At 39.7% G+C, this 15,510-nt stretch overlaps 1 protein-coding gene across 2 annotated transcripts in view; it reads left to right on the plus strand.

The window, feature by feature from the left end:
- Nucleotides 1-15,510, plus strand: part of bcl11bb (BCL11 transcription factor B b) — a 32,413-nt gene that overhangs the window by 3,814 nt on the left and 13,089 nt on the right. Inside the window, exon 2 of one of the 2 annotated variants that reach the window (XM_053489123.1) lies at nucleotides 3,481-3,849. In XM_053489123.1, coding sequence (XP_053345098.1) covers nucleotides 3,481-3,849 — 369 coding nt within the window. Of the gene's footprint in view, nucleotides 1-3,477; nucleotides 3,850-15,510 lie in introns of both variants that reach the window. The other variant, XM_053489122.1, reaches the window with a different exon arrangement.

Below are 15,510 nucleotides of genomic sequence, written 5' to 3' on the forward strand. Positions count from 1 at the left end.
ATAAAATACCATTAATGATCTGCGCTAATAGTTATCTCAAAGCCAACTTCAGTGAGACAACTGTGTGTGTGTGTGTGTGTGTGTGTGTGTGTGTGTGTGTGTGGGCATGTGTGTGTGGGTGTTATGTGTTCAGTAGTGCCCTTCTGTACACTTTTGCCATTTTTTAAAAATTTTTTTTACAAAAAACATGAGTCAATGCATGAAGGTTACATATATTTGTGTGTAGGAGGGGGCTGTCCATCTTGGACCGGTGGTTCTTTTGAGTGTGCTTGAGAATGCACGCTGTTTCAAAATGATTGCGTGGACGCGCACACGCAAAAGCACATGCCGTTTCCATTGCGCGCACTGTACAAGAGTGACCACCGTGTCTACTTTGTTGTTCCTCTGATGAGGTGTTGGGCAAAAAAAAAGGAATCGTCTCACGGGCGCACGTGGCTCTGGGTCCGTCGATCCGTCTGGAGCCAGGACTTGACGTTCACACCTACGTTAGCCATCACCATAGTGTGTGTGTGTGTGTGTGTGTGTGTGTGAAGCGTGTGCAGGAGGGTACGGTCGGTTTAGAAGCATCGATCTGTTCGATCCATGAGTATCTGTGTGTGTGTGTGACTTCTCCTAAGAGTCAATAGTCAATAGTGTGACTGATAGGGGGTGCTGTAAGTCTTTAGGAGCTTTGTGCAGTTGTGAAGATTAAACCCCCCACTCCCTCCACCCGACACCCTCCCTCCCTCACCCCCCCTCTAGTCCTGTTTCTTTTGTGTGTCTGTGTGTGTGTGAATATGCTTCTTCGGAATTCGTCCTTCCCTCTGATTATAGCCTTCAGGAATAATGTGTGATAAGTGTATTTATCGTGTACACGTCCCCCCATGTGGCTACCTGTCATCCCAGGAGTATCGTTCCCCATCCGCGTTTGCTTCCAACCCCTTATCTTAAGCTGGATATAATTCATTCACTTTATTGTCTGTCAATTTTTCCCCTGAGGAACGTGTATGAAATTGCTGCTTTGTGTGTGTATATATATATATATATATATATGTGTGTGTGTGTGTGTGTGTGTGTGTCTGTATATATGTGTTTTTTTTTAGAGCGATCGAGAGAGTTTGTCACTAAACAATAAATATAATTGAATAAAGTTATGATACTTGGATGCTCAAAAACATTTCGTGAAGCGTGTAGTAATTCCAGAGCATTAAAACGTCGTGTGCGTGTTTAGTTTTTTTTTTTTTTTTCCTTCCCTTTTTTTTTTTTTTTCCCCACCCGGCCTGCAGGAGTTTCACACAGCCTTACCGGGAACGTGCGATTCTCTGGAAACGCAGGTGGTGAGGTTTGCTGATGGTTCGATGGTTAAACAGTTTCTATTTATTTATTTATTTATTTATTTATTTATTTGGCTCTTCATGCTCGTGTCACGATCGTGTGAACGAGACGCTTTTGTCACACCAACCCAGGCGCACGATTTGGAGTGAACACAGTTACTCTTTTTAAAACGTTTATTAATTTTGACTGGTCATTATAAAAAAAAAAAAAACAACAACAACACAATTGAAGTTCTTTTTTTTTTTTTCCTTTTATTATGATTATTGATTTCTGGGATAATTAGTAAATAATAATAACAACAACATTTTAACTTGATTAATGATGACTACTAAAAGTCAGATTATTATTATTTATATTATTTATATTATTATTATTATTTTTAAAATGTATATTTGATTTCTAATTTAATTTAAAATTTGTGTGTGTGTGTGTGTGTGTGTGTGTGCAGCCCCACCTGCATTTTTTTCCACCATGCCCCGTAGCTGTGATGGGCGTTTTTTTTTTGGTGTTTTCTCGGGGGCGAGGGTGCTGCTGAACGAGCTCCTGTCCGCCATTCCTGCGGCGTTGGGATCTTTGCCAACTCCATGACATTTATGTTCCTCCTCCGGCGATCTTACTCAACCGTGTGTGAACAAACAGGCTGATGCCTCTTTCATCTCACACCGAGAACCGAGTACAGATGGCCAGGTGTGTGTCGGCGACACGGCTTCAGAGTCGCTCCGCTGTTAACGTTCAGGCTGCCGTCTCGCAGCAACGTTCGCCTGGACGAACACGGAGGGCTTGATGGACGCCAGGGGCGCGTTTAGAGCTCCGTAATATTTTTACAGACACATCAGATCAGATGCTGTTCCATGCTAGAAGATCTCGGGCCCGTTAACAGGGTTATTAGTGTGAGCGTGTGATGAGAGACGAGATAAACGATGGAGAGGAGAATGTTACGATTGTGAATTTTGTAGAATTTCAGCTGTTTGTTTAATCCACAGCCACGTTAGGACTTCTCTCAACCGCCTTTAATTTAAATAATGTTTAAACAGCATGCATTATTTAAAAGTAGGCATACAGCACAAGGAGCAAGTGATAGCGTGACAGAGCACAAATATTCACACAGGAGGTGGTTGTTTGTCGAGTATCCTTAACCGATCCTTTCCCGAAGTGCACCTGCGAGGCGGCCTGCGGGCTCTCGCGCCCTGTTTGCGGCTTCAGCAAGCGCTCCTCGGCTTCTACCTGTACAGTGCATGTGCACGTCTCCAGCATCCGGTCCAGCGTGCAGAGAAGTAGACCGGAAATAGACATAGCACTGCAGGATCTTGCTATTGCACGGTTGTGACACACACACACACACACACACACACACGCGCGCACACACACACACGAACATACCTTGTCTGATCTCAGTTTGTAGTTCACAGGTGTTCTGCTTCGCTTTTCTTTTTGCGGTGTGAAGAAAGAGAAAGGCATTTTGTAACTGCAAGACACTACTTGTGCGTTATAGCAAGCGTGCACTATCAGGATCACGCGGCGAGGTCAGCTCGAGGCTGAGTTTGTGCCCTGAAGCCGAGGACCTGGTATTCGTTAGCATCAAGCTCATTTTCTCTCTCTTTTTTTTTTTTTATTTCTTTTTTTTTTTTTAACAAGAACATGTCACGCCGTCGAATGAAATCAAAGATGAAATAAAATCGAAGAATAGCAACAATTCAGTATTTTGATAAAAAGAAATCTAATCTAGCGTTCGTTCAGATATATGCAGTGCTTCTGGTCTGACTTATTTTCTTTGTTGAGTTATAAGGATTGTAAAGCTCACTGCTAATAAATATCCATCGGACCTAACGTATTTTTTTTTTGTCTACCTCTGCACATAACTACATCCAGCTCTTCAATCATGAGCTTTAGGACACAGTGTGACTTGGTGTAATCTGTAAACAATAAGAAAATGCTGGGATAGCTGGAATCGTGGATAATAATGATAATAATAATAATAATAATAATTGGAATAATTAAATTTCCCACAGTAAGAGGAATTCATCTCACTTTTAACCTAGGTCTTAAGCTCTTTTTTGCCTGCTTTTCACCAAAGCTCCCCTTTAACATCTTAATAACAATGTTAAACGTTTGAATTAAGACCCTGTCTCATATGTCCTATTCCTCCCCCCCCCCCCCCTTCAGCAGCCGAGGCCAACCATGAAATGGGCGTCGAGCCGCGTTCACCAGGGGTGTGTCCTCCCAGTCCGATGGGCAACGCTGGAGAAAGAGACCTGCTGACCTGCGGCCAGTGTCAGACCAACTTCCCTCTGGGAGACATCTTGGCCTTCATCGAGCACAAGCGGAGGCTGTGCCGCAGGGCCGGAGCCTGCTACGAGAAACCGGGCGAAGGCGGCGCCACGTCATCATCGCCCGGTGCTCTGCGGGCAGAACTCGCCAGGAGACCCCGCCCCGTGGAGATCGGCATCCAGGTCACACCGGGCGAGGAAGAGGAGGAAGAGAAGCGTCTAACGCCCGCCAGAGGAATCTGCCCCAAGCAAGAGAGTGTACCGACAGGTACGAGGGTGGAGGGGAGGGGGAGGGCTTACAGAGAAGTGTGTTGGACATGCTTGCACATATGTTAACCCGTAGGTGTGTGGAGAGGCGGAGCTTAGCAAAGAATAACCGGTCAGGAAGTACCCAAGGGTTGGGGTGTGCATTACGTTTTGGCAGCGCATCTGTGCTTTCATGCTTAAAAAGGCCAATCTTAATCACTTTCGCACACATACACACCCACACAAACATGCAGGCGTGCCTCACCTGCTTTTAACGTACAGTGTGTCTGGATATAGATATGTATACATAAATACGCACATACATGTATACCTATATACTGTACATACATACATATTTTTTTTCTTTCATTTTATTACCCTGAAAACCGTTTTGCCGTGTTACTTCGTAAGGGTGTGTTCACACTTATTGAGGTGCATTCTGAAACTATCAGCCATAGCGAGTAGCAGCTACAGTAACTAACTACCTTAATTTAGATATTATAAGATAAGATAAGATAAGATAAGATAAAATAAATCTTTTTTAATCCCAAGGGAGTTTGCAGTTCTGCAGCAGCTCAGACAAAAGCACAGACTAAAACATACACAAGTACTTACGACAATACAATAAAATATAATAGACCAAGTACATTTAGATGTGTTATTATGAGAAATAACAATGACATAAAGATTTCACCGTAGTGAGGGCTGTGTTTGTTTTTCGTTGTGGCTTCGGGGGCAGAATATTAAGAGATGAGGCGCCGCTTGGGGGTCAGTTTGAATCTCGGTTGAAATGTTGCTTCGCATATTCGGACGGAATCAACTCCATATTTGTGCCGTTTCAGTCCACGCGAGAGCCGTTTCCAAAAACAGACAGGTTATTATTTTTAGTTACATTGCAGCATGAAATATTTCCAATTCAACATGTCATGGATCTCATTACTGTATGTGCGCTCACTTGCAAGACTTTTCCACCAGAACTTCCTTGCAGTCTTCCATCGTTGTTCTTATCGCTCGCCCCTCTTGGTCAGGATGCCAAAAGCTCTTGACATCACTCTTTTTTTTTTTTTACTTTCTTTCATTTTTCCAAGTTCTGATCTGTGCTGTGACTGAAAAATGGCAACGTGATGGTTTTCCTTTATAAAAGACGTTGCGTTCCTTCCAACTTGTCGCGTCTAAAACTAGCATAACATTTAAAAAAAAGCGTGAAAGCACCCCTGGGACGAGCATAAGAAAAAAGATGCGAAAATGGGCAAGAGTACAGGAGTATAAGGAAAAAACTTGAAATGTATCTAGCTAAGTTAGCTAATCAGCTCAATCAGACGTCCATATTAGGCTCCGCTTGGGGTAAATGAGCAGATATTCAACAGCTGTATTACATATTTAGCGCCTCATTTTCCCCAACATGGTCTCGCATTTAGAAACTTGATTGACGTTACTAAGGTTAAGGGTTGGGGATATAGTGTTTATATCATTTCTGATTTGTAAGAAATTCAATGAAATCACATCATACGTGCTTGTCTTTTTTTTTTTCTTCTTTTCCTTCACTTGAGTTCAGGTTATTTTTTGGTACCAGGTTTTAATCAATGGTTTTGTCGAAAGGAACTGAAAGCACACACTTTGCTACAGAAGTCTCTGCCAGTGTTGGGTTGTTGTTTCTATTAAGTCTCATTAGCAGGTCACCACTTGACGTATTCTACACATTTAGATGTGGATCCAAAACATTTCCAGGTGTTTTAACTGTCTTGAGCTCTTCGGCGTTGAAATGAAACTCGGTCGGTCCAAGATGACATCAAACAAGCGCATGACAAACGAATGAGAATACGTACTACGGAACACGCTTGCTCTTCTTCTCTCTTCCCCTTCTTTCTTTCTCTCTCTCTCTCTCTCTCTTTTTCTTTCTGGTTTGTAATAAAACATCCCCTTGCAGCCCGAAGCACTTTGCCAGCTGAAACCAATTTTCTATTAAAGAGAAAAAAAGAAGAAAAAAAAAAAAGAACCCTGAACCTTAGCCTACATGTTGGGGGGATTTAATATATTATGAGAAAAAAGGTTAGGGAAGCTCATTAAAATACAATGGCTCTAAGAAATAGGAAGGTATTATTTATTATTGCTGTTTAGTCGGATGCAAGAGAAAGCAGAGCTGCAGGAGAACATGTTTAATACGATCAACATGAGCACGAGAGCAGCTAATGTACTGTACGTTACACACACACACACACACACACACACACACACACACACACACACACACAGGGCTCAACTACTGGATGTTTGGGGGATTTCCATTGAGGTAGCTAGTCTAGACCTAGCATAACCCCGGCCCTAAGGTTAAACTTAACCTCAGTACTCAACAAAAAAACAGCTTTTTTCTTTTTTTTCTCTTTCTCAAATATGAGCATAAGACAGATGCTGGTCCATTCTACAAGGTCAAAACCAAGGGTGATTTGGTTCTCAGAAAGAGCACACACACCACAACACACAAACACCACAAAGACACTGTTCTCACACCTTTGCATGCAATTCTCTCACTTGTAGACTAGCACAAATCTGTAGTGCATTCAAGCGTTTTACAGTGTACAAAAAAAAACAACAAAACAAAAAAAAACACAGCTCTTAAAATAATTCTTCGGTTGTGAGTTAGGATGGGCGGTCGAAGATCACGCAACGTACCGCTCAGCGAAGGTCGATTTAGTGCAGTTGTGATAACTGATGGTCAAATCAGAGAGTGACTGCTGCTACGATGCTCATTTAAAAAAAAGAAAAAAAGAAAGGAAGAAGACAGAACTGCTACATAGGCAGTAACGGCTATGATGAAACATGAATGAAACATCTAATGAACAGGAAATAAACCGTATCTTTATTCCTTTTGACTCACTTTTGAAAATGTGTCTTTTCTGGACAAGCTTTCCGGATCACGCTGACTGATAACGTAAGCATGATGTAAAAATGTCCTTCATTACAGCTCTATCGTTAGAGGATCTCCATGGTAAAATTTTTGACCGAGCAAACACGTTTAACACAAGGACTGTTAAAGGATCTCGTACGACGTGAAGATTCATCATTTTAAAAGTCTATATTGCAAATCTGGCCTAAGACTGACCTGTGAGCAGGTTTATTTTGAATTATTTATGATTGTCATAATTTGGTTTTACTGAGATTAAAAAAATAAACCATAAAAACAACAGTGGGAATGGAATGAAAACAGTGATTTATATTTTATTGTTTGAAAATCAGTTCCCCAGTTAAATAATTGTCCCCATGGAGTCGGTAGACATCGTAACCGGCTTGAGTCATGGCATAAATTTTAGACTTTGTTTTGGTCATGGTTCTGATCGACATATCATTAACCTCCTGAATATTATTTTTGAATCCATTTCCAGTCCATATGTTTATGTAGAACAAATTAGCTCATTGTAATAGTTCAGCCATTAAAGCTATTAGTTATAGAATTGTTTAACAATAACTTTACATGAACAGTGCTGCGCAAAAGTCTTGATTCACCCATCATTTAATTAAATTGAATGAAATATGAAGGAATGAGGGGTGAATCAAGACTTTTGCACAGTACCGTATATGTAACATTATCAGTAAACAATTATATAACTAATAATATAATTGATACTAGACATAAAAACATCAACTTATTACACTTTATGAAATAAATCTCAGCAGCGACCTCATTTCCCCTCTTGTCTACAATACAGAATACAGTACTACTCATAGGCCTGATCGATTTAGTTAGATGTTTTTATGCTTGAATGATTCATAGGTCACTGTGTGGCTTATCAAACAAAAAACATTCCTTTGAAACTGATCAGGTCTCTGTACTAGACTGAAAATAAACTGGAAAGTAACAAGACGTGGCATGATGTATTACAATGATGACATCATTTTATTATATTGTGCATCACTTTAGATAGGTATTATACTTCTTATTTATGGACTATGCTTACACTCAGGATTTCTACATCACCAAAGGGTTGTTTCATTCGTAATTCTGATCAGAAGGTGTTGATTAATTGTCTTTAACTGCAGCTTGGACAGTTATTCTGGCTGAAAGGCAAATCACATATTTATATTTATGTTCTTCTTTTAATACTTTTGGTTTTTGAAGTGACAACAATATCGCAGTCCTGTACAGTGGATACTCTACAATAACCTAAGTCTAATATCAAACATTCACACTCGCTCATCGTCTATACTGCTTTATCCTGTATACAAGGTCAGAGGGGGCCTAGAGCCGATCCCAGGGGACTTAGGGCACGAGGCGGGGTACAGCCTAGACTGGGTGCCAATCCATCCAAACTAATTTGAAACAGATTTATTAAAAAAAAAATAATAATAATCTGCTTAAATGACCATAATTGTTAATATGGTGACGTAGACATTTATTAGATATTTATGAAAGTGCTTTGTACAATAATATTCCGTACAAGTTTGTTCACTCCAGGAAAGTCTTTAGTTTCTGGGTGACATTTTTTTGCTGGTAAGGGAATAGCGATAACAGGAGCTAACCCACCCGGAGTTAAATGTCGCTAGAAATGGATAAAAAGTGATTGTTGTTGTGAAAATGTAATGCCATCATTGTATTTACTGTGATGTAAAAGGGATGAAACACTGAGGAGTGCTACTCCAGAAAATAATTTCAGCATGATATCAGCTTGATGTGAAGCAAAGTTACTTTTGGAACTGGCTTTTGATTGTTTCCCTACAACAGCACATTACACGTTATTTTATTCCTCACTTAGAAGTGTCAGGGAAAAGCAGGTTATCTGTCGACATGCAGGGTAGAGAGGACCTCGAGGGCAAAACTGCAGTTTCCCAAAGCGTGAAAAATTTGCTTATCAAATTGAAGACAGCGCCGCTTTATGTGTATCTTTGGTGTGGAGGGATGTACGATTCCTGATTGCTCAAGGTTAGAGTTTGATGAGTACACAACGTTAACCGCTCAGGTCCGAACTATTCACGTCTTTCTACTGACAGCGGTTTGCTATAGGCATAAAAAGATTAGCGGCAGAAAACTATGAAAGGGAAAGTGGCCTTCATTTATGTCCATAACCTCTCCTGCTAAGGATGGACTGAGTGTGTAGAGATATGTCCCTCTGTCCAGTGCAGTCCCACAGGGTCGATCCCGGCACGCTGGCGGAACTCGATTACAGCCTTGGCCGTCACTTGAACTCATTTCCTCCGCCCGACATCACGTTCCCGCTGGGGTAGTTTGACAGCATGGCTGGCTCTGGCGTGTGCAAGTTATCCCTGACCTCCAGCTTAAAGGATCAGTGCCACTAAATTTTTACAGAGATCAGCTGTCCTTGTTATCTCAGTGCGGAAAGTTACTTCTAAGAAGCTGAAGTAGCTGTCAGACCAGACATTTGACTCACAGTTTCATTTGAGCAAAAATCAGGTGCTTCTAAAAAAAAGTTTTTTTTTTTTTTAGGTAATCCGAGCTTGCTAAGACAAGACTGAGAAATGATTAGTAATTACTCAGGAGATAACTCCATAGTTTCAGAGATAGTTCCGGTTTAGCACTCCTAGAGGTAAATTAAATCCAACATGGCCATCAAGGGGATGATGAGTTAGATAGTTGAGCAGAAGGGAAATGGACTTTCTAGGTTTGGGCCCTTGGTGGATAGAGGGCGAGTCTCGTCTCAGGAGACCTCAAGGGAAACTCCTTGGAGTTGAACTTAAAGGAGTTCCTATTTGCATCACCAGCTGTTTCCGCCAATACCATCACGTCAATGTAATATAAAGAATTCATTATCTACAAAATCACAATGATCATGGTTTAAAAACGTTTGTGGTATAGGTTGAATGTGAGCAGCTGAGCTGCCATCAGTCGTATAATAACACTCAATCACGTTGTTTTGTCCTCAGGAGCAGATTTCATGTAAACCCCATTGTATTATATTTATTATTAATATCGTCTTATTATCTGTCCACCATAGTCTCTTCCCAAATTCTCATAGCATGTTGGGATAGTTTGGGCCACGAATGTTGTCAGGGTTAAGAATGCCGCGTTTGATGGAGCCTTCTAAATGGGACAGGGTCAGTCGTGACGCTGTGACGTAATTTTTTTAAAGGACGCAGCCCCCTGAAATGAGACACACCTGTAGTGTTACAGGTGTTTCAAAATGGCCGCCAATGTGAAGTGTCCATAGGACACAAAAGGTAAGCTCCAAAATTTATTCACACGTCCTCCAAAAATATTTATAGTTTTATATTCATACATATATAAAAAAAAAAGAAAAGAAAAAAAGAAACCCAACAGGTTTATTTTTTTAGGTTTCATTAATTTGTGTGGTTAAAGTTCGCATATATCCAAAGCAAAAATAATAATAATAATAATAATAGTAATAAAATAAAGTGAAAGTAGTCAGCCTTAATTTTTTGCCTGTTTTTTTTTTTTTTTTTTTCAAAAATTAATTCCTACAACAAGAAAATTTACTTATTTTTTTTTTCTGATACCCTTTTGATACCATCGTGTCAGTGTTTCCTCCTCTCTCCATTTTGGTGCCTGCCATGTGTCGTAAAGCAAGTGGAATGTCACATTTTAACGTTAAACAGCTACTGAGCGAATCAGTGCTATATTGAGGTTTCACAATTTCACAGATGATCTAACTCCTCATCTCCAATACAGGACTGTTTTGTTAGCTAACTAACATTAAATAACTTGTTAACTAGCTTTTATTTATAACGTAGCCCAGCAATAAGTGGCATTAAGGAATTTTAATAACCTTGCTTCATGGAGGTTCATCAGTTAGTGAGTGTTTTTTATTTTATTTGGGATAACCTTGTCCTTTTGTTTTATAAAAAGCAGAAGTAATCAAATCAAAATGCTTACAAAATAGTTTCGGAACGTTAATAAAGTTTTAAAATGGAACTTTGTAACTTGTAAGTTTTCTCTCATTGTTTCCAAAAATGCATCAAGCACACAAAAATGGTCGAAGGTAGTCTTCATATCCAGAGTTATTCTTATTAATGTAAAGTTATTAAAAAACATTAACAAAAATGTTTGTGCATGTATCTCTATCGTGGGCCAAAACTAACACTTTTTGAATTTAATTTCACATAACATTCCACTATTTCTACAGCACTGAATCAAATAGCTTTATATTACATTGTATTATATTAGTATTGTACTGAAACAGGTAACGGTTGAATCAAACTCAATTATCGGCAGCTTTAAATCTTAAAATAAAACATAAAAGGAATATTTATTACTAATGTTGATTTAGAAGTACGTATGATCTAAAAAGTGTTTCTCAAAATGGTTGAAGCATAGTCAGGAAGGGTTTTTTCTTTTTTTTTTTTAAGTGTGTGTGTGTGTGTATTAGAAGTCACCAGACGTTAATATATTTATTATTGCATCCTTTTAGTCATTAGCCTGTCTAATTTAAATCTAATTAAATTAATTTACACTTTAATAACTAAAAAAAAAAAAACAAGTACAACTATAAATAATTGAATTAGTTCTGTAAGTAGTAAGTTCAGGAATAATACTAATCAGAATAAAGAAAATAAAACAAAAACAAGTGGCTCTAATAAATAGAGGAAATATTACTGTACACATTGAATTAATGCAGTGGATGGATTAGAATCAGAAGGGGTTGGAATATATTTATTTGAGTGTCAGATCACAAATGTGTGAGTATAGATGGAGTATTCAAGAAGCTTCTCGTTATAAAAAAAAAAAAAAAAAAAAAGGAAGTGGACAATTTTTAGCGTTTTCAGTCGTAGTTTGTTGACCTTCATTTCCAGTGCAATGGCAGGAAGAGCAGGAATATTTCCAGTTTCTAACATTTCAACCCATTTCTTTGTGTTTTTTAAAGTTGGTACCTGAAGGACTTTTTTTGAAGTGACTAATTTGAGTTGAATCAGTGCAGTGCAGCGTTTATGCCACGGCGCATGACACAGCTTCCAGATGTGAGCGTAATCACTGGCGAGTGAGAACGCTTCGTCAAACCTTTGAGGTTTGTCTTGTCTAAATGTTCGCTCCACGAGGCCCGAACCCTGATCAAGAGTTCTCCAAGAGCTCTTTTGTTTCCCCGCTGCAGATGGTGGTCTGCACAACATGTATGCGAGTGTGTAAGATATATGGGATTGTAAACAAGACCAGAGTGTCACGGTCGAACTGGAAACCTACCGGCTTCGATTACGCTACGTCTCTCACTATATAAGGCGCTACCTGTGTGTGTTTTTTTTTTTTTTTTTTTTTTTTGCAATACAAATGCCATCAATTTTCCCCTCGTTTGCAAAACCCGTTCAGACAACACCTACCTACACCGTGCTTATTGCAGCCTGAATATATATTTTTTTTCCTCTCTTTTTTTTTTATTCTTTTTTTTAAATCTCCCTAAGCAAGCACACGTCCTCGCACGCTGGCCCTTTGCAATGTTCGTCTAATCACCGAGTGTGCTCTCATTTAAATATTAGAGTAGTCTTTAATCATGGAAAGTAATCAGTGTCATGCATATTCATATGGTCCCGGTCTAACAGTCTCATTGTCTCGCTTCAGTGCCAAATCATCTCCGCCAGTCTCTCAGCTGCCTGCTCTGATAGCGAGAGCCTGGTGCCGTGCCAAAAATACAAAAAAAAAAAAAAGAAGCTCACCATCTCAAGTTTGAAAGAAGTTCTCTCGCATTTATATGTCGTCCCTGAAGAGAGAGGTGTGAGCGTGCACGTGTGTGCGAGCATGCGTGTCTGCGTATGTGTGTGTGTGTGTGTGTGCATCCGTGGGTGTGTTTGTGTGTCAGGAGAGACAGAGAGAGAGGAGAGAGGAGAGATTTTCGAAAGATGGCGAGACTGATCCCTGTTCCGAGCGATGAATATTTGCGCAGGGGCTCAAGGAAAACTCCATTTGCATAATGACTTTGTAGTTCTGCATTAATTAAATTTGCATATGAAACTGCGTTAATTACCTCTGATCATCTGGTTTCGACTCCGCTGCATTTGATGTCCAGCCTTCAGGGTTGTGGTTAGAGGTTACAGTGGCATTTTGTGTGTGTGTGTGTGTGTGTGTGTGTGTGTGTCTGCAGGATAGGTGTGTGTGTGTCAGTTTAGTTAGTGGCAAGAGATTGTTAGCGGATATGAAAGCCATTTTCTCACACCGTCACTCAGAGTACACAGGATGAGTAAACTGTATCTGTGTATCTTCTATACAAATCTAAATATAAAGCAGCTTAATGTCATTTTTTTTGTTTTTATGCATCATGATATTTTAGATTTTAAATCATTAAATTAGGGTTTGGTAAAATGCTCGTTTTAAATGGCAACCTGTCTATAAAAGCCACATGCAGAATGATGCGTCCATAAAATGCAATAATGATTTATGAAAATGCATCATGGTTTATAATAATGTTTATACATTTACAAGCAGTGTTTAGAACATACAGTACCACCGAGCATGCGCTCTGTTTATGTTATACATTTTCATAATAAGGTAATAAGCTGTTGGTCTCTCGGTGGAATTCGTTTATTAAAGAAAATAAATCAGGATCGTTATACGCTAAAACAAATAGGATTCGGTATTCGTGATATAACGTCGTATGAACTTACAATGCACCAGGTTAAACGTTCATAATGAGCTATAAAGTGTAATGCATTATACATAGATAATTATAACAATATGTATAAATTCATACGATGTCATCATGTGCTCATGGTTTATTAAGGAAAAGTTTTCCTGAAAGATTTTCATTCAATCAGTGTAAAACAAATTGTCTGCTATTGTGAACAATTTGTGGAATATTGTGGCAAGCGTGGTATTACACTGCATTAGATCATGATGTGCACTCTTATAACATTATGTGTATTATGTTATAAATAGACTCCAACATTTAATCTAATCTAATCTAATCGAATTTGTTGACCATAGCTTTAGTGTTCGCTCAGACTAAAGTAATTTTATCCTGGACTGAGAGAAGGTCCAAAAAAAAAAAAAAAAAAAAAAAAAATCAAGGGCAAGTATGACTGAACAATACAAATATGCTTTAATGTGTAGTATATTCTGTAACTGTAATTTATTTTGTGCAGCTGTTAGACGAGGATTTTAGGATGAGACGTGCATATGTGAGGACATCTTCCTAAATCTGTTCTCATGTACAGTAGTTTAATTTTTTTCACATTATTGGAGCAATAATTCGTTCCAGTTTGGCTTTCAAAAAGGTTTCCCGTCACATTATATATATATATTAACATATATATATGTTTGGACACACCCTCTAATGCCATGGTCTTTCCTGATGTTTATTTCTTTCTACACTGTAAAACAATACTGAAGGCGTTTCTCCAAAATACACAATAATCTCATTTGAACATTTCATATTGATGAAGGATTGAAGGATGATTATGCAGGATTTTACTTTAGCTCTGTAAACCCTTCATAACGGCTCTAATCTGAGGTGCTGTTTGAGGTTAATTGGTGATTTCTGAGGCTTGTAACTCTAAACGAACTTCTCCTCTGCAGCAGAGGTAAGGTTTGGGTCCGGCTCCTCTGCGAAGATCTTCACGAGAGCCGGTCTCATCATGGTGCTTGATGGGTTTCGCAAATGCACTTGACGATACTGTTCTTGCAAAAGCTGTTGCGGAACAGCTGACCTTCGTGTCTTAAAATAACAAACTGACTTGTTGTTGTTGTTAGAAAACTACCCAATTCCAGATGTGTTATTTCATAGTTTAAAATATTTTTTTTTAAAAATCAAGTATTGTTCTAGAATGTAGAAATCAAAAACCATCGGACTAGAAGGTGCGTCCAAACAATTGACTAGTGTGTGGGTGTGTGTGCGTGGGTGTGTGTCTGTGAGTGTGTGAGTGCGTGCCTACTGGCGAGAGCATCCACCTTTTCTCATGAAGTGAGTCACATTTGGGGAAAAAAAAAAAAAAGGTTTGCAGTACAAACACACACTCTACTGGCTTGTGAAATCCCCAGGAGGTTTGCACTGCCCCAAAGACTTCTGGGATGGGGATCGGAGGCGTGGCTTTTGGGGCTGGCCCAGACCGCCCGATGGAAGGCTGATTGGTTTCTCGACCCTGCTCCATGCTGGATCGGTTAAAGTGTGGCAGAAAAGAGCGACACGCCATGTGCTTTCCACTCGCCGCCCTGTAAGGAGTTAAAGTCTCCCACATGAAGGCATCAAACGCTCCACATACCGCTTTATGGTAGTCATATGGCAACCGATTTGATATTTTTCCTACCACAGCAGGGAATAAAACTCGCCACTAATTTAGGCTGCAAGCGCCGCCGCTAAATTTCAGCATGTGCTGACGGTGTTCGCCAGATGTTTTCCTTTTGGTCCCTCTCGCTTTTCAGCCCTCGTGCTGTCTCTCTCTCTCTCTCTCTCTCTCTGGACTTGCCTAATGTTCTCTCACGTTTTGTGAGAAGCTGCCTGGCTGTGGCAAAACTTTGGAAAACAGAGACTAAGTTTTTATTATAATTATTAAAAACATCATTGCTCTGGTTATAGTTTTCAGCTCGTGAGGAATCACGTCCCTCTGGATCCGTCAGCGGCAGCCCAGTTCTCATCGTGTCTCTACGGGCTAACCGCATCTCTGACGCCCAGATGCGACCCTCTATTTTTCTGTTTCTGCTTCCTGGATGACGTTGGCCGTGTTACACTGAGATATAGGACATCGCTCTATCGTGACACGCACGCGTACACACCCTCGCACATTTTTCGCATATTCT

Source organism: Clarias gariepinus, chromosome 27 (genome assembly GCF_024256425.1).
Source record: "Clarias gariepinus isolate MV-2021 ecotype Netherlands chromosome 27, CGAR_prim_01v2, whole genome shotgun sequence".
Taxonomy (NCBI): domain Eukaryota; kingdom Metazoa; phylum Chordata; class Actinopteri; order Siluriformes; family Clariidae; genus Clarias; species Clarias gariepinus.